At 35.3% G+C, this 21,027-nt stretch overlaps 1 protein-coding gene across 1 annotated transcript in view; it reads left to right on the forward strand.

The window, feature by feature from the left end:
• fws (Conserved oligomeric Golgi complex subunit 5 four way stop) overlaps positions 1 to 6,242 on the forward strand; it is a 72,074-nt gene extending 65,832 nt beyond the window's left edge. Inside the window, exon 15 of the mRNA XM_089096396.1 lies at positions 5,969 to 6,242. Within this exon, the coding sequence (XP_088952522.1) occupies positions 5,969 to 6,157 (189 nt within the window). The 3' untranslated portion in view covers positions 6,158 to 6,242. The remainder of the gene's footprint in view (positions 1 to 5,968) is intronic.
• Positions 6,243 to 21,027: the final 14,785 nt, after the last annotated feature.

Raw genomic sequence — 21,027 nt, forward strand, 5'->3', positions numbered from 1 at the left:
AAATTATGGCAACTCACCTCTGGCCATCCATGGCCCGACCCCCCCCCCCCTCCAAAAAAAAAAAAATATTAACAATATTTTATTCCAAAAATTATGGCAACTTACTCCTGGTCGTCCATGGCTGGATATCCTTCCCTCCTCCGTAAAAATATCAATGATTGATAAACCATGGGAGCTGGCCCCTGATCCTACCTCCATTCCTTCCCCCCTACTTGAAGACTTATTAACGATATTCTATTCCCAAAATTACGCGAACAGTTTATTAGCTCTTTCCAAAACTGTTCAAGACACCTATATTCTTCACTACAAACAAGAGTTTGGCTACTGCCCGTTTCCCTAACGGTAAAAGCATAAGGTCTACTGCGTATTTGGCACTTTTCTAAAATGAATTATATTACAAATATTTGTTTTGGTACTTACTAAAACATTGAAAATAAAATGGAAATTGCATTGAAACCAGACCAGGATGCACCAAAAGGCTCACTAGGCCCTGGCTAGGCCCTGTGGTTTTCCCTATACCCGAAGTTTTCGGGATTTCCCCGAAAATCTTAAAAAACGGAGCGGCAAAAACGCTTGGGCCTAGAAGTGTCAAAGCTTTAAATCCGGCCCTGAGTGAAACAAAATCTTGAGCTACTGAGCTTTAAGTAATCAATATCGTTATATATCGAATATTCAGTTTAATTTCATTAGTTCTAGCCCAGACTGTTAATTTATCTTGGAATAAAAGATAATTTTGAAATAGGGAATTTTAAAAAACTTGAAACTTTGGCAATCAAAAATGAACAGAAATTAAGTGAAAAAAAACTTTCCGAAAAAGAAGTTTTTTTAAGAAAAGTAAAGGTCATTTTAAACTTACGATCAGAAGAAGTAGAAACCTACAATAACTCAAACTTAAAATGACCAAAAATTACTATCAAAGAACAAATGAAACCCAAAATGAACAGAAATTAAGATAAACAATCATAGCAAACGAACATGGTACTAATACAACAGGTACTAATATGCAAATTATTATGCAAAACAACAGGTACTAACATAAATGAATAAATAAATCTTAAAACAAGTAAAGTTTAAATTGAAAATGCAAATCAAGCTTAAAACGAAAAAAAAAATTTTGCTATTGAAGTATAAATGAAACTCTGAACGAACAGAAATTAAATAAACAATCACTGCAAACAAACATACAATAGATATTAATGTAAATGAATAAATAAATCTTAAAACGAGTGAAACTTAATTTGAAAATGCAGATCAAGCTTGAAACGAACAAAAATCACTACAAACAAGAGTTTGGTTGTTTTTTGTTTTTTTTCGGTTCTCCTTCTCTCATCATAAAAGTATAAAACCCACTACACAGTAGGTTTCATTTACCTAAACCTTAAGCGCCAATGACGCAGTAGGTTTTAGAATTTTATGCGAGGAAGCTGTCAGTCTTTTTTTGTGATCGTAATTACGGGACCATAATCAAGCTTTTTTTGCTGTTTGCGGATGATACATGTCTTATGGTGGCACCAAGAACAGAAAGTGAATTACTGACTATGATAAGAAATAGTATGTCAAGGATACAAAAGTGGATGAAGGTTAATCACCTAAAGCGGAATTATAAGAAATCTCATTGGGTAATTTTTTCTAGATCGCCAGATTTCTATCCTTGGTCGAAGGAATTAAATGTCGGATCTTACCATATTGAGCGTGTACCGTCTGGGAAATATCTTGGTGTAATAGTGGATGAGACTATTAGTTTCTCAAAGTACATAAGTACAATATATATCATCTAAAATTGCTCGGAATGTAGGTATTCTGAGAAAGTCGAAATATTTTTCCCAGTTAATATACTTAGATTGATATATTTTTCTATTGTCCACCCTTATTTGATTTATTGTTGTTCGGTGGGGCCATCTACTTTCAAACACATTTGAAGTCATTACATGCTCTCCGAAATTCGGCGATTCGGGTTCTTATTAGTTGTGACAATCGTATATCAGTTAGAGATAGTTATAAAAAAAATTAATATTTTACCAGTTTCAGGTCTTTTATTTTTTATAAGGCTCTGTTTATGTTTGGTATATTGCATAAAAATGCACCTGAATGTTTTATTGGTGTGTTTGAGAGAGATCAACCTGAATATGAGACAAGGAATTCATTAGCAATTAGAAAACCGATTAAAAGGTGTACAAGGTCTGCATTTTCGACTCGCCATGTTCTTCCTCCTATATGGAAGTCTTCCTTATGATATAATTCAAGAGACTGATAGGCCGACTTTTCGTGGGTTTCTTAGGGACCATTGTTTGGTATTTATGTTTTATGTTTTTTTGTATTTATTTTATATATATAGGTGATTTTTAGCTTGCTTTTTGTTTTGTTATTTGTTGTTTAGGGCAATCTATTGATATGTGATTTGTTTTGTAGTTTCGAGAATGTCCGCACAAGCCATAAGGCTTTTTGGCAAATTTTTCTTTTTTTTGTATTGTTATCTCTGTTTTTCAAAATAAATTTTCTCTCTTTCTCAATAGGAAAAATGTAGCTGACAGTTCTAGCGGAGTTCGCTTTGACTGCGAATGCAAAAAACATCCCGGCATATTGTACAAAAAGCAATACAACGTAAGAAAGTACAATAACCCAGGGATTCCTAAGACTAGGCAAAAAAATTGATTGATTTTAGAACTTCGCTTTTTTTATTGTTTCTTATTTCCTAAGGTAAAGCCAGTGAAATTGAACTGTATAAGCTGTAAGCTTTTTTGTCCTTTGAAATATTCCTTAACAGTAAGATGAATTTGTTCCTGAAACTAACTTATTCCATGGTTTTACCATCATTTATTTTCTTGTCTTGCTCTTCTATCACAATCCTCATGAAGGACTTCATTATCAAGCGGATCTTGAAAATATATTGATCTCTGATATCTCTCAATTATTCAACAAGTTGTCTTCATGATTTAAAGTATATCCCCAAATGTTAGTATGCAAATGGTATTACTGGTAGATTTTTATATCTATAACATTTAGTTTTGGGTTTGAAAGAGTTGGGATTCATAATTATTTATCGACAATTCGTCCATAACCGCTGTTTTGCATGGATGTCCATGCCGTCCATAGCTGGTCCATACTGTCATTTATACTAAAAAGCAGATGCTATGTGTGTAATCAGTTTGCCAGGTTTCATCACAAAATCTAATGAATAATTGTACGTTTGCGTTGAATATGATCAACAGATGACAGATGGAATCATCTCCTTGGCGAGCCCAAAGTAGATGTGGAACGTCCATCAAAGATGTTTCAAAACTACTTTGAACTTTTATAACAGGAAGCAAAAAGGGAAAGAAGACCTGGTAACTGCCGTATTTGCATCATTTTTTCCTTCCCCCCCCTAAATTTTGAAAAACACTTTCTGGGGTATTTTGATGGAAAAATACCTATGCTTAGATATTTTGATTGAAAAAAAAAAAAATTGTCACTCTTCCCACCTTTGATTAAAAAAAAAAACTTATTTTACCCCCTTAGAATGTTCGTGAATTTACGCCACTGAACTGCTGACATAGGGATGCCTACTTGGTCCAGCGTTGACATGTAAGTATATTAAGTGAGTACGTCCAAAATCATGGTTGCACCGTTAGCTGCAATCTAGTAAAATATGAACAGGTCCCATAGTAACTACAAAATAGTGCGAAACCCCCTAAAAATGGTGTCAGATCGAGACACAAGGTATACCATTAGAACTACCTTGCCCGAAAACCATATGAAGGAAACTTACAGTCCCCTGGCTTGAACAACAAGGAAAGCCATTGGGTTAAAAAACAAGGAAAGTGGCTGCAACTACGGTTATTCTGCAGCGAAATCATCTTTTTTTCAGTTTTTTTCCATCTGAAACTAGTTAGGTACGGGAACATTATAGAGAGCTGTTAAAGGGCTTATTTTAAAGAAAATTGCTACATCTACGTGCTTTTGTAGTTAACGAAAAAAACGATATTTAAAATAAAATCAATTTTTTACGAAAAACTGCATTTTCGTATACAAGTATAGCACAAGTATATTTTGAAAAGTTGCTTCTCTAAGATAAGGGGCCATATTTTCAATATATGGAACACAAACTGACCCTTTCCCATGCTCAAAACTGAATGGGAATTGAACTTAAGTTAAAATTGAATGGGAATATTGCTTATCATTCCTAATTCTTCTTTGGAGCCTTAGCAATACACTAACTTACGTTATATTTAAAGGCTACATATAGTGTATAAAAACAGTTTCTACAACAAGATAGAATTTTCTTCATATAGTATACAACTAGAATGTATATTATATACTACACAGTACTATACATTAATTAATATGCCCATTTGCGTACAAGGTGCACAGCAAGGACGCCAATCAGGGGAGAGGGCTGAGAGGCAATTGCCCCCTCCTTATATTCTGAAAGACACCATTTTAATATTTTGTTGAAAATAATCAGAATCCCCCCTCCCTCGATTTTTAACAGCGCTTTTCTTGTATCCTCATTAAAAATTGAATAAAAATTTTCCCCCCGCTTCTCCTACATTCTCATGAATGTATACCCATGGTGTATCGGATGTCAAACATCATCAGAACTCTACACACTGTGTGCAAAGTATTTTGAAAACTAATTTCGGCAAATTCTCGGCAAAATTTTTGTAAAATTGCCCGAAATTTAGCAAAATTCTTGATTTCTGCAAAAAAATTGGCTTAAATCAGGTAGCGATTCGGTAAAATTTACGAAGATCGCCCCTCCAATGAAATGAGTCTCGGGACACCCCTGTGTATAGGATGTCAAAACATCATCAGAACTCTACACACTGTGTGTAAAGTATTTTGCAAACTTAGATAGATTCGATCGCGTACACTGTACTTAAATAGAAGGATGTGCTTTGACCAGCCCTATTTGGCTGAGGGATACAATTGTATGAAGGTCTCGAAGAAAAGTTGTGTACTCTGTTGTACTAATAATTTCCTGCTAAAATTTAAAAAAATCATGTACAACTAACAAAAATAATTTATTCAACTCATTTAAGCTGCTATTTGGCTATGCAGATGCTGATGGGGATTTAACCCCGTATTTTTAAAACTTCGAAGTCTGAAGGTTTGTGTTCTTCGACAGAATGTTTCTGTAACTTGCTCGGAAACGACAACACACTTATGTCATTCAATTCATTAGAAACTACGAGTGTACTGTCATCGCTGTAGCTTCCAAAATAATAATCTTCGTTCTTCGCCTTACATTTTATATAAGTAACCTAGTAACCTTATATAAAGTAATATATATTTTAAGTCTTATAATAATATATATTAAGCCTTATAATTATATAATATATAATTAACTTTACAATAAGTACCTTATATTAAGCAACCTAGTCTTCTTAGCATAAATTTTCAAACATATTCTTGCATCCTGAATTCTCAAAATTTCCAAAAATTCATGCACTTTGCTAGCATTTTTATCATTCTAAGGCACTTAAATCATCTGAAAATCTAAGTCTAGCAGGGTTTTACCTTCCCTTTTCATTCCATACTCTTCCATAGCCTTTTGCATGTCAGTACAAACAAAAATGAAACAAACTAAATAATAAAAACGTACTACTTCTAGGTAAACGCATTTAGATATAAAGAAACGATACGTTTTACGAAGAAATGTTTTTACGTTAAAGGTATGTTCGGAAACTGAACTATCATAAATGACAATTAATTATTTGTTATTATTTCCGTTGTAGGCCAGCAGATAATAGAAAATTATGTATTTGTATTTCTATAAATGCGAAACGGAAAACAACGTCCTATAATTTTTGTATTGTGAGAATTTTGGGCTAAATTTGTTGTAATTTACCATTTTAGGCCGAAGGTAATGACAATTAGCTGCAATCAATGACCATTAATAATATTTGAATTTCGGGACACGCTAAATTCTTGTGATTTCCCAAAGAATAGAAATTTCCAAAACTAATTCTGTTGCCTTTCTTTTCAGACCGCCAATTGGTCGATCACGAGATATTCTCAATGGCTTGACGAGCATCAAAATGAAAAAGATCGTCTTCTTCTTGTTCGAGGTGCTTTAGATGCCTATGCGCACAGTGCTAAAGCTAAAAATGCCAAATTACTTCGTGAATTTGAAATTATGCTACAACTTGTAGAAAAGGGTCTTAACACCCTCTGAGCTTAAAATTGCGTTATTACTGGTGAATTGACAGTTTTATTAATATTATTTTTTAATTGTGGTACAATAAACTATTCATAAAAAGGCTGATTTATTTTCATCCATTCACAAAACCTCGTTTAGGACTTTTCATGTCATGTCACTTTTCATGTCAGCGATCGAGATCGAGGTTCTCGATCGCTTGATATGCCTGCTTAACGCTAGGGATATTATTTGGTTATATTTGATGTTAATAATTTTTTGGAGAGGTCAACAGAAAATGAATGTGGGCGCATCTTTAGGTAAGCCATTTCATATTAATGTGCAGCCATTCCATATTAATGTGCAGCTTGGGAAAAATTAATATCTCAAGTAGTCGGTTTGTCACATCGTTTGCTTTTGACAATTATTCTACGCAGTTCCTTGTAGATTCTCTTTTTTCTCGTATTAAAAGAACAAGTATAAATTCATGGAAAGAAAAAAAAGAGGTAGCTTTCGTGTCTCGAGTCTTTAAATAATTAATTAAAAAAACTTTCCGAAAAATAAGTTTTTCAAAGAAAAGCAAAAGCCATTTTAAACTTAACCTCAGGAGATACAAATACCTGTTAAAATTCAAACTCAAAACGACCAGAAATTACTATTAAAGAATAAATGAAACCCAAAACGAACAGAAATTAAATAAACAATCATAGCAAAAAACATACTAGAAGTAATAATATAAATGAATAAATAGATCTTAAAGCGAGTAATGCTTAGATTGAATATGAAAATCTAGCTTAAAACGAAAACAAATATTTTGCTATTTAAGTATAAATAAAACTTAAAACGCACAGAAATTAAATAAAAACTCAATACGAAAAAACATACAATATATATTAATGTAAATGAATAAATAAATATTAAAACGAGTGAAACTTAAATTGGATATGCAAATCAAGTTTGGATCGAATAAAAATAACTACAAACAAGAGTTTGAGTATTTTCTCACTGCAGAAACCTAAAACCTACTGCGTCAGTGGCGCTTTACTTAAAACAATTCTTTGAAATATTTTCACTTTTGTAACTTTAAGAAATCAAAAATTAATTATGATTTTAGGGAATAAATATCAGCATATGTATATTAAATTGACAATGCACATTTTTTTTCAGTAAACTCATTTGATTTTTTTTTCTCAGTAAAGTACAAATTATGTTCTGGCTTTTAGAAAGCATTGGGGTTTTGAAACCTACTCACATTAATGTATTCTCGTAACTCTAATATTTATTTTAATTTTTGTTCGTTTTGGGTTTCATTTATTTATTGATACTGATTTGGGGTAGTTGTATGCTTGGTAGATTATATCATGGTCCGGACGCCAGGTGTTTAAAATGTGAGTTATATCACGACGGAATGGGGCTGCTACGTGAATTAGCCTACCCTCCATCCCCAAAGTTACCATGCAGTTTCAAAAATACCAATGGCACTTGCTTACGAGTTGTGGAACACCCCGAAACTTGACATTTTATTATATTTCGGTGTTTCATGCAAGAAAATACATGTTCCACAAAGTTTGAGGTGCAGTTTTCCGCTCAAATAGAAATGCCTAGAAGCCATAGATTGTTTTCATAACAAACTAACACGATTAGTTAAAAAAAAATGGCACAGTTAAAAAAATGGCAAAACTTTATGAGTCTTGAACAGTCTTGGAAAGTATAAACAAAATCAAATTGAATATTAGATATATAATGATATTAATTTTTGAAAGATCGATCAGTTCAAGTTTTTTTTTCACTGCAATTTTTATTTTCATTTTCAATGCTTTAGGAACTAGAAAATAATAAATTTGTAATATACGAGTAATTCGTTTTCAGTGAAGCACCAATGACGCAGAAGGCCTTAGGTTTTTACAGTTAAAGAAGGGGGCAGTATCCAAATTTTGCTTGTAGTGAAACTATATTTGTCTTGACCTATCTTGAAAAGAACTAATTAATTAAATTGAATATTTGATGCATAATGATATTAATTGCTAAAAGCTCATCAGTTCAAAATTTTACTGTAATTTTAATGTTTATTTTCAATATTAAGTACAAAAGAAAACATTTGAAATATAATTCGTTTTCAGTAAAACACCAATGACGCAGTAGGTTTTAGGCTTCTACAGTGAGACGATACCCAAACTCTTTTTTGTAGTTATTGTTATTGTATTCAAACTTGATTTGCTTATTAGATCTAAGTGTCACTTTTTTTAAGATTTATTTATTCATTTAAATTAATATATGTTGTATATTTTGTTCACACTGAATTTTTATTTAATTTATGTTCATTTTAAGTTTCATTTATACATTAATAGCAAAATATTTGTTTTCGTTTTAAGCTAGATTTTCATATTCAATCTAAGCATTACTCGCTTTAAGATCTATTTATTCATTTATATTATTACTTGTATGTTTTTTGCTATGATTGTTTATTTAATTTCTGTTCGTTTTGGGTTTCATTTATTCTTTAATAGTAATTACTGGTCGTTTTGTGTTTGAATTTTAACAGGTATTTGTATCTCCTGAGGTTAAGTTTAAAATGGCCTTTACTTTTCTTTGAAAAACTTATTTTTAGGAAAGTTTTTTTTTAATTAATTTTTGTTCGTTTTTTATTGCAAAAAGTTTCAATTTTTTTTGGCATGGGGGGGGGGGTGCTTACTGTCCGATTATTCTTGACTTTAAAAAACGGATCTAGAACTTTAAATTTAAATCGAATGAGGCTTTGTTCAAAGTATATACGATTACCTCTTTGATAAAAACCTTATATATGAACAATAGACAGCTTTCATAACTTGTGGACAGCGATTGACAACAATGAATGGATTGAAAAAATAGATCCAATAAGGAGATTTAGACCATTTCACTTGCTGACACAAAGGGATCACGGCTGTTTGGAATTGACCTTAATAGGAATTTGTGTGCCAAAGCAATTTTGCATCTATCACAGAATATGCATTTTAACCTTATAATTGGATAATTATAACAGATTTCCTATGTGTTCTTCGAATACAAAAACCCTTCCCATAAGTTATCAGCCCCCCTTAATAAGTAATGCCTCAGGGTATAGCTTACAATGTCTACCCCTGGGCCTTGATGCGCTGTATCGACACCGGAGTTTTTGTTATCAGAACTTTGAACTATTTTAACAAAATGACTATCTCAAAATTTTTATCTGATGCATTGAGGGCGTGGAGGAGGGAGAGGGGCTAGTTGCCCTTCAAACTCTTTTGACTCAGAACTGACTCAAAAAGTGAACAAGAACTTTCAATTTCCAATCAAACGAGCCCTTTAAAGTTTATACGAGCATCCTTCCATAAGAAATAATATGAAGGATTCGGAGAATCCTTAAATTACAACCCTTTCCCTGAGGGCTTTGGGGCAGTTGTCATCCTCAAAAACCTAATTTCAAGAACTTAAAACAACCTTTAATAAAATGTATGTCTCAAAATTTCGATTGGACGTGTTTGGGGAAAAGGTGGGCGTGAGAGGAGGGTTAGTTGCCCTCAAATCACTTCCGACTATTACAAAGGGCACTAGCCCTCGGAATTTCCAATCGAATGAGCCTTTTTTGAAGTTTCTACGACACCGCCTTCTATAAAAACCTTATATGCCCCCAGGGCATAACTTAAAACCCTTGCCCTGAGGGTTTTGGGGGATTGTCCTCCTCAAAAACATATTTTCTATCTCGAAATCAAGTACGCTGAACAAAATGGCTGTCTCAAAATTTTGATTTGATTTGTTTGGGGAATGATGGGCGTGGGGGGGGGCTAGTTGCCCTCAAATCACTTTCGACCATTAAAAAGGGCACTAGCCCTTTGAATTTCCAACTGAATGTGCCTGTTTTGAAGTTTCTAAGACAACGCCTTCTATAAAAACCTTATATGCCCCCAGGGCAGCACTTAAAACTCTTGCCGAGGGGTGTGGGGGAGTGTCCTCCTCAAAAAAAAATTTTCATCTGGAAATCAGCTACACAGAACAAAAAGTCTATCACAAAAGTTTGTGTGGATGTGATATGTGATGGGCGTAGGGGTGGGGCTAGCTGCCCTCCAATCACTTTTGACTATTAAAAAGGGCACTATCCCTTTGAATTTCCAATCGAATGAACCTTTTTTGAAGTTTCTACGACAACGCCTTCTATAAAAACCTTTTATGCCCCCAGGCCATATCTTAAAATCCTTGCCCTGAAGGTTCTGGGGGAGTGTCCTCCTCAAAAACATATTTTCTATCTGGAAATCAGCTACACTGAACAAATTGGCTATCTCAAAAGTTTGATTGGATGTGTTTGGGGAAATTATAGGCATAGGGGGGGGGGGGCCGAGCGGCACTTCAATCACTGTCGACTATTAAAAAGGGCGCTAGTCCTTTAATTTCCAATCGAATGAGCCTGTTTTGAAGTTTCTACGACAACGCCTTTTATAAAATCCTTAAATGCTCCCAGGGCATAACTTAAAACCTTTGCCCTGAGGGTTGTGGGGGAGTGTCCTTCTCAAAAATATATTTTCAATATGGAAATCAACCACGCTGAACAAAAATGGCTATTCTTAAAATTTTGATTGGATGTGTTTAGGGGAATGATGGGAGTAGGGAGGGGGGGGGGCTAGTTGCTCTCCAATCACTTTTGACTATTAAAAAGGGCACTATCCCTTTGAATTTCCAATCGAATGAACCTTTTTTGAAGTTTCTACGACAACGCCTTCTATAAAAACCTTATATGCCCCCATATATTAAAACCCTTGCCCTGAAGGTTGTGGGGGAGTGTCCTCATAAAAAAAATCTTTTCTATCTGTAAATCAACTATGCTGAACAAAATGGCTATCTCAAAATTTTGATTGGATGTGTTTGGGAAAATGATGTGCGTGGGGGGGGGGGCTAGTTCCACTCCAGTCACTTTCGACTATTAAAAAGGGCACTAGCCCTTTAATTTCCAATCGAATGAGCCTATTTTGAAGTTTCTACTACAACGCCTTCTATAAAAACCTTATATGCCCCCCAGGGCATAACTTAAAACCCCTGCCCTGAGCTTTGTGGGGGAGTATCCTCCTCAAAATGTATTTTCTATTTGGAAATCAACTACGCTGAACAAAATGGCTATCTGAAAATTTTGCTTGGATGTGTTTGGGGAACTGTTGGGCTTGGGGGGGGAGGGATTCTAGTTAAACTCCAATAGCTTTCGACTGTTAAAAAGGACACTAGCCCTTTAATTTCCAGTCGAATGAGCATGTTTTGAAGTTTCTATGACAACGCCTTCTATAAAAACCTTATATGTCCCCAGGGCGTAACTTAAAACCCTTGCCCCGAGGGTTTTGGGGGAGTATCTTCCTCAAAAATATATTTTCTATCTGGTAATCAACTATGCTCAACAAAATGGCTATCTCAAAATTTTGATTGGATGTGTTTGGGGAAATGATGGGGGTGGGGGGGGGCTAGTTGACCTCCAATAAGTTTGGACAATTAAAAAGGCCAATAACCATCTAATTTCCAATCGAATGCGCCTGCTTTGAAGTATATACGAAAACGCCTTCTATAAAAACCTTATATGTCCCCAGGGCCTAACTTAAAACCCTTGCCCTGAGGGTTGTGGGGGGGTATCCTCCTCAAAAATATATTTTCTATCTGGAAATCAGCTACGCTGAACAAAATGGCTATCTTAAAATTTTGATTGGATGTTTTTGGGGAAATGATGGGCGTGGGGGGGCAGGGGGGCTAGTTACACTCCAATCACTTTCGACTATTAAAAAAGGAACTAGCTCTTTAATTTCCAATTGAATGAGCCTGTTTTGAAGTTTCTACGACAACGCCTTCTATAAAAACCTTATATGCCCCCAGGGTGTAACTTAAAACCCTTGCCCTGTGGGCTGTGGGGGGTATCCTCCTCAAAAATATATTTTCCATCTGGAAATCAACTACGTTGATTTTGATTGGATGTGTTTGGGGGAATGATGGGCGTGGGGGGGGGGCTAGTTGCCCTCCAATCATTTTCGACTATGAAAAAGGGCAATAGAAATCTCGATTTCCAATCGAATGAGCCCCCTTTGAAGCTTCTACGACGACCCCGTCCATATGAAGTGCCTCAAAAAATAATAATAAATAAATCAAAGGCAACGCTGTAGCGTTGCCTATAGTAAAGGCCATACGGCTCCAATGTTTTATTATTATTTATTATTATTTTTTTCCCAGAGGCACTTCATATGGAAGGGGTCGTCGTAGAATCTTCAAAGGGGGCTCATTCGATTGGAAATTGAGAGTTCTAGTGCCCTTTTTAATAGTCGAAAATGATTGGAGTTTAACTAGCCCTCCCCCCACGCCCATCATTCCCCCGAACACATCCAATCAAAATTTTGAGATAGCCATTTTGTTCGGCGTAGTTAATTTCCAGATATAAAATATATTTTTGAGGAGAATACTCGCCCACAACCCTCAGGGTAAGGGTTTTAAGTTATGCCCTGGGGGCATATAAGGTTTTTATAGAAGGTGTTGTCGTAGAAACTTCAAAACAGGCTCATTCGATTGGAAATTAAAGAGCTAGTGCCCTTTTTAATAATCGAAATTGATTGGAGTGTAACTAGCCCCCTCCCCCCCACGCTCACCATTTCCCCATACACATCCAATCAAAATTTTCAGATAACAATTTTGTTCAGCGTAGTTGATTTCCAGATAGAAATTACATTTTTGAGGAGGACACTCCCCCACAACCCTCAGGGCAAGGGTTGTAAGTTATGCCCTGGGGGATATAAGGTTCTTATAGAAGGTGTTGTCGTAGAAACTTCAAAACATGCTCATTCGATTGGAAATTAAAGGGCTAGTGCCCTTTTTAATAGTCGAAAATGATTGGAGGTCACCTCGCCCCCCCCCCCACGCCCATCATTTCCCAAAACACATCCAATCAAAATTTTAACAAATCTATTTTGTTCAGTTTAGTCGATTTCCACTTAGAAAATATGTTTTTAAGGAGGACACTCCCCCACAACCTTCGGGCCAAGGGTTTTAAGATATGACCCGGGGGCATATAATGTTTTTATAGAAGGTTTTGTAGTAAAAACTTCAAAAAAGGCTAATTTGATTGGAAATTCAAAGGGAATTGCCTTTTTTAATAGTCGAAAGTGTTTGGAGGGCAACTAGCCCCCCTCCACGCCTATCCTTCCCCTAAACACATCCAATCAAAATTTTGAGATAGCCATTTTGTTGTGCTTAGTTTATTTTCAGTTAGAAAATATATTTATGTGGAAGACAATCCCCCACAATCCTCAGGGTAAGGGTTGTAATTTATTCTCTGGGGGCATAAATGTTTTTATAGAAGGTGTTGTCGTAGAAACTCCAAAAAAGACTCATTCGATTGGAAATTCAAAGGGCTAGTGCCCTTTTCAATAGTCGAAAGTGATTTGAGGGCAACTAACCCCCTCTCACGCTCACCTTTCCCCCAAACACATCCATTCAAAAGTTTGAGACAGCAATTTTATTTAATGTAGTTTTATGTTCTAGAAATTAGGTCTTGGAGTATGACAACTCCCCCACAGCCCTCAGGGCAAGAGTTGTAATTTAAGGATTCTCCGAATCCTTCCTATTATTTCTTATGGAAGGGATGCTCGTTTAAATTTTGTAGAGGTCTCATTTGACTGAAAATTGAAAGTTCTTGTTCACTTTTTAAGAGTCAAAAGAGATTGGAGGGTGACTAGCCCCCCCCCTCCTCCACGCCCTAAATGCATCAGGTAAAAATTTTGAGATAGACATTTTGTCAAAATAGTTCAAAGTTCTGATAACAAAAAACTCCGGTATCGACACAGCCCACCAGGGCCCGGGGCTAGGCGTTGTAAGTTATGCCCTGGGGTATAACTTATTAAGGGGGTTTTTAACTTATGGGAAGGGGTTTTGTATGGGAAGAACACATAGGAAATCTATTATAATTATCCAATTATAAGGTTAAAATACATGCTCTGAGATAGATGTAAAATTGCTTTGGCACACAAAATCCTATTAAGGTCAATTCCAAACAGTCGTGATCCTTTTGTGTCAGCAAGTGAAATGGTCTAAACCCCCCTATTGGAGCCATTTTTTCAATCCATTCATTGTTGTCAATAGCTGTCCACAAGTTATGCAAGCTGTATATTGTTCATATATAATGTTTTTATGAAAGATGTAATCGTATATAATTTTAAAAAGGCATCATTAGATTTAAATTTAAAGTTCTATATCCTTTTTTTAAAGTCAAGAATAATCGGACAGTAATCAACCCCCCCCCATGCCATAAAAACTTGAAACTTTTTGCGATCAAAAACGAACAAAAATTAATTAAAAAAAACTGTCCGAAAAATAAGTTTTTTAATGAAAAGTAAAGGCCATTTTAAACTTAAGCTTAATACATACAAATACCTGTTAAAATTCAAACTCAAAACGACCAGAAATTACTATTAAAGAATAAATGAAACCCAAAACGAACAGAAATTAAATAAACAATCATAGCAAAAAACATACAACAAGTAATAATATTAATGAATAAATAGATATTAGAGCGAGCAATGCTGAGATTGAATATGAAAATCAAGCTTAAAACGAAAACAAATATTTTGCTATTAAAGTATAAATGAAACTTAAAACGAACAGAAATTAAATAACAATCAATGCGAACAAACATACAATATATATTAATGTAAATGAATAAATAAATCTTAGAACGAGTGAAACTTAAATTGAATATGCAAATCAAGTTTGAATCGAATAAAAATAACTACAAACAAGAGTTTGGGTATCACCTCACTGCAGAAGCCTAAAACCTACTGCGTCATTGGCGCTTTACTGAAAACGAATTATATTACAAATGTTTTCTTTTGTACTTAATATTGAAAATAAATATTAAAATTACAGTAAAATTTTGAACTGATGTGCTTCTAGTAATTAATATCATTATGCATAAAATATTCAGTTTAATTTATTAGTTCTCTTCAAGATTAGTCAAGACAAATATAGTTTCACTACAAACAAAATTTGGATACTGCCCCCTTCTTTAACTGTGAAAACCTAAAGCCTTCTGCGTCATTAGTGCTTCATTGAAACGAATTACTCGTATATTACAAATTTATTATTTTCCAGCTCTTACAGCATTGAAAATGAAAATAAAAATTACAGTGAAAAAAAAATCTTGAACTGATGGATCTTTCAACAATTAATATCATTATATATCTAATTTTCAATTTGATTTTGTTTATACTTTCCAAGACTGTTCAAGACTCATATAGTTTTGCCATTTTTTTTTAACTCTGCCATTTTTTCTAACTAATCGTGTTGGTTTGTTATGAAAACATTCTATGGCTTCTAGACATTTCTATTTGAGCGGAAAACTGCACCTCAAACTTTGTGGAACATGGATTTTCTTGCATGAAACACCAAAATATAATAAAATGTCAAGTTTCGGAGTGTTCCACTACTCGCAAGCAAGTGCCATTGGCATTTTTGAATCCGCATGGTCAATATAGGGGGTGGAGGGTAGGCTAATTATCGTAGCAGCCCCATTCCGTCGTTGTATGATTCACACTTTCAACACCTGGCGCCCGGACTATCATATAATCTCCCAAGCATACAGCTATCCCAAATCAGTATCAATAAATAAATGAAACCCAAAACGAACAAATTTTAAAATAAATATTAGAGTCAAACTCAAAACAAGCATAAATTAATATGAGTAGGGTTCAAAACCCCTATGCTTTTAAAAAGCCAGAATATAATTTGTACTTTAATGAAAAAAAATTCAAATGAGTTTACTGAAAAGAAATGTACATTGTCAATTTAATATACATATGCTGATATTTATTCCCTAAAATCTTAATTAATGAAAGAATTGTTTTCAGTAAAGCGCCAATGACGCAGTAGGTTTTAGGCTTCTGCAGTGAGGCGATACCCAAACTCTTGTTTGTAGTTATTTTTATTCGATTCAAACTTGATTTGCATATTCAATTTAAGTTTCACTCGTTTTAAGATTTATTTATTCATTTACATTAATATATATTGTATGTTTGTTCCACAGTTCATATAATTATCCAGTAAGCTTATCGCAGATCATTTCTGGTCTTCGTTCTCGGTGCGAGCAAAAAGCTCCTCCCACTTCTTTCTGCATTAGCGGGTTAGTCTGTTTCCGATTGTTTCCAACAAAGTGCATTATTCGTAATAGCGGGTTTCCACTTGTTTCCGATTAGATCACAGTCTGACTTGTGTCCCCGTGAAAAGATCTGATGCCGCCTATGTTTCTATCTGCAAAAACGTTCTCTGGAGCACTCGCACCTTGGTCCGGGTGTTTATAATGGGTGAGATAGGGAAAGATCATACTGGATAATTATATAAACTGTGGTTTGTTCGTATTGATTGTTATTTAATTTCTGTTCGTTTTAAGTTTCATTTATATTCTAATGGCTAAATATTTTTTCTGTTTTAAGCATGATTTTCATTTTCAATCTACAAATTACTCGCTTTAAGATCTATTCATTCATTTATGTTATTATTTACTGCGTGTATTCTGCTATGATTGTTTGTCTACTTTCTGTCCGTTTGTGGTTTCATACATTCTTTACTATTAATTTCTTGTCGTTTTTATTTTGAATTTTAATATGTATTTTTATCTGCTTAGGTTAAGCTTAAAACTGCAATTATTTTCCTCTTAAAAAATCATTTTTCAGACAGTTTTTTTTTTAATTAATAATAATAAAACATTAGGGCCGTATGGCTTTTACTATAGGCAAAGCTATGGTGTTGCCACTGATGAAACTCAGGCGCTATTAGGATTGCAATAATAATTTTAGTAATAATGCATCTGTTTGTATATTGACAAGAGGGCTCCATACTCTTCTGGGAAGGTAGATTGTGCAGCTTTTAGCAGGATGCGTAATCAAGCCCAGCAGAGAACGTTGGGATGCATATCTCTTTTTTTTTAATTTAAAGACATTGAAAATAAAAAAAGATACAATTTTGGCCAGTTTCGATGCCATTTCTATGTATACATCTTGCGACATTAAAAAATGTGAACTAGCTCTTCAAAGGAAATTAGAAGATAATATTGATCAAATAGACTACAAAACACTGGATATAGAGACTATTATGCGTCTCGTCTGTCTTTGCAATAGTTCCTCCTCATATTTTTTCAGAGTTCCTCCTCATTCTTTGTCAGAGTTCAACCTGTCTACACCTCTTTAAGTTCAAAGCAATACTGAATATGACCCTTTGTCCAAATGACAAAACAAAACAATACTGTACAAAATGCAGATTACGAGTTACTTCTAACTCAATTAAATGTGCCAATTGTGACTCTCGGTTCCACGCAGGGGCCGAAAAGTGTGCCAGGATAGACATTTACTAATTGGAGTAACTCCTGGATGTGTCTTGACTGCTCCACTAAATCCAAGGTAAACCTTACTTCTTCTCCGGGTCTTTCTGTACCCAGTTCTGGCTTTCCCCGAAAGCCCCGTACCCCAGTTGAAAGAAAAAGAATTCTTAGCATCCTAAGTGACCTAAGCAGTCCTACTCATTATCATGACCCTCCACACAGCCAGCTTTCTGTTTCAACAGAAAAATCAAACAAGCCCCAGGAGGCTAGTTCAGTTGGTCCTACAATTGTCCTTGCCCCACCCCAGTGCCAAGTTCTTGAAGTTCTTCCCGAAGGCCCAATGCATGTATCATGCCAAACTACTGAATGCAGCATGGATAGATATGTTCAAACGGACAGCGTCACGACATCCCCCTCATCACAAGCAGATTTTACAAAAATTTTGACTTTAAAAGAAAAGCTAATGGATGTGTTAATGGTAATTAGAGATTTTTTGTCAATTTATGAAAATGATTCAAGAAGTAAACTTATAAATTATTCCATCTCATACAAGATAAATTACTCCTTTGATTTGCCACGTCAAACCAATGGATTGTCTCCAAGCTCAACGAATATTAATAAAGAAAGCAGAGGATTAAGTTCACTCACTTTAGCCAATACCAACAGCATAAACCTAAGTTCAGAAATTGTACCTTACCTCAATACCACCTACTTTCAATCTAATTATAATCTTGCCCTTGAGAACTCAATCAGAGATACCCGAATTTGTTTTGAAAGTACTGAAGTGATTCTGACTAATAAAAAGAACTTCTCTGCAAATAATCGCAAATGTGCTAATATAATTTTGGCAGGTATTTGCAAATTAGGTGATAAATGTCATTTTGGACATGATCGTTCTCTAAGCAAGCTGCAGGAAGAAAGTATTCCTGATAATAGTGCTATAAAAAATTGAAAGTTTTTCAAGCAAGGAAATTGTAAATTAGGTCCAAAGTGCCCCTATAATCATGGATCTATTACCCGTAACTTCAAAAAACAAAATGAAGCTAGTCCAAGAGTTTGTTCTCGATTTTTATGTAACAAGTGCGACCAAAAGAAGTGCTCGTTATTGCACTTATGTCGTTTTTACCTCACTGGCAAGTGTACTAAAACAAAGTGTAATTTTGACCAGGTTCCTTTATGTAAGTTAGCATCAAGTGGGCTTTGTTTCGGGTGTGATAGCCTACATATTTATGTCCCCCCTTCCTTTTTACGAAATAAATCGAGTTGCAAACAAAAAACAAGTGCACTTACTTGGGCAGTCCCAGCTGTTACCAGTCAAGGATTCAACACTGGAAAGCCCCTTTTTTAGGCAGCACTACGGACCCCATTTCTCCCTCATTAATTACCCCTCATTACCTACCTCCCTATCCTCTACAAAGCAACATGCCCCAGGCATCCTCTACCCGAAACGCCCCTCCAACCCAAAATTTTACTCACGACCCGTCAAATCATCATCACAAACGTTACTGCACCAAAACCCTCCCACAATCCCCTCTTACTCATATCCCTCCCAGTCACAAGCCCCCTTGCATACCCTACCCACTCCATGTGCCCAAGATGCTGTTGACTGGTTCTGGCCTCCATCCGTCATTTGCCAAAGCAAAACCAACCTCCCTCCTCCCAGAAAGTTCCCACCCCACTTCCATTTCCCAGCACCTTCTTACCTTCCCATCTCCCCCTTTCCTCCCTACCAAAAATCCTCCCGATTCAACTACTTCTTACCCTTTATCCACGAAACCACGCCTCTGACCTATTCGTTTTACCCCGCGTGCCCACCCTACCAGTGTGAGTCAGGTCTGAGACCTTTTGCATTTAATAATTGCCTTGTATTAAATACTAATTGTTCGCACTTCCAGACAACTGAAAACAAGTCGCACCTTCCTCATCATGCTTCGTCTGTATCCTCGCCCTTCCCTTCACCTCCAAATCCCAAAGGTAAATACTTCTCTAACCCTACTTTTCTGCAGGATCATGATATTAAATTGAAACCCCACCCAGGAAATTCTCAAACACACCAAGTATCCCTGTCGAGATTCCCCAATCGGTTTGTTTTTCCTAAAAATTTAGTTACTAATGCTGAAAGTCTTAATTTTGAAAAGCTTACCGAACTCGAGATGGTTTCAGAATCAAATCTAATCGATATTATAGCTATTACGGAAGTACAGTCCCATGACCCAGGGTCTCTGCCCCTGACAAATTATACGGAGTTTATTAAACTCCGTTCTTTAGACCACCCACTTGCAAAAAAAGGTGGCGGTGTTTTGTTCTTTACTAAAAATAACCTTTACCCAAAGCTTATTCGAGTCACTAGTATCTCTGAGTAGAATGAAATCCTCTGGCTAAGTATTAAACCAAAAGTTCTTCGGTATCCATTTGATATTATTGCAATAGCTGTTTTCTATTACTCCCCAAATCAAAATATCGAGTCAAAACGTAAATTCATCCAGCAATTGCAGACAAGTGCTGATTTTGTTATTTCTAAATACCCCAATGCTGGTCTATTTTTAGTTGGCGATGCAAATGACCTTAAAATGGATTCTTTTTGTTCCTCACTTAAAGTTAAGCAAATTGTTAAAATACCCACGACTCGGGGAAATACTTCTCTTGATGTTATTTTAACTAATATGTATAATTTTTACAACCCTCCCTCAGCTTTGCCTCCATTAGGTGGGAGTTATCATCTTTTGATTCTTTTATCTCCCACCTCAAATTTTCAGCATTCTTTCTCAATAACTCATGACAGTTATTGCCCTCTTCGAAATTCTTGTCTTCCTTATTTTCGTATGTGGCTGAATACTGAAGATTTGTCCGATGTTTATAATTTAAAAAATCTTGATGAGAAAATGATTTTGTTCCACAAAAAGCTAATCGACAAACATCAAATTTGTGTCCCTGAAAAAAAATTTAAAAAGTGCTCCAGTGATAAACCCTTTATTAACCAGACTATAAAAACACTAATTAGAACCAAATTGAAGCTTTTCAAAAATGGTAAACAAGATGAAGCCAATAAACTAAGAAAATCAATTAAAAGAGAAGTTCGTAAATTGGTAAAATGTTACTACAAAAATGGGGTCGAAGAATTTTTTACCAATAAACCAAAAAATTGATATTTAGAGGTTAAAAATCTCTGTGGCATGAGACTTGAATAGCTTAGCTTCAATCAACCCGAGTCCCCTGATATTACTGCCAATAATCTCAATAAATTCCTCGCTTCCATTGTCCAGAGCCTTCCACCACTGTCCGACCAATTACCATCAGGAGCCCTTTCCCCTTCTTTACCCACTGTTTCCCCGTCTGAGATAGAAAGAAGAATTCAAAAACGAAGAAAGACAAGTATTTGTCCTTTGGATACCCCCTTTCCTCTTATTAGTGCCTTCGATTATTTCTTGTCTAAACCCTTGTCTTTCCTGTTCAACAAAATTACTGAGTCTGGGCAAATGCCTGCAATTTGGAAACAGGGTTTCATAACCCCATTGAAAAAGAAAAACGGAAAGCCTGGTTTTGAAGGTGTCCTTCCTATAACTCTTACTCC

The sequence above is a fragment of the Artemia sp. Qi Xiang Cuo genome, chromosome 11 (genome assembly GCF_049724085.1).
Source record: "Artemia sp. Qi Xiang Cuo chromosome 11, ASM4972408v1, whole genome shotgun sequence".
Classification (NCBI taxonomy): domain Eukaryota; kingdom Metazoa; phylum Arthropoda; class Branchiopoda; order Anostraca; family Artemiidae; genus Artemia; species Artemia sp. Qi Xiang Cuo.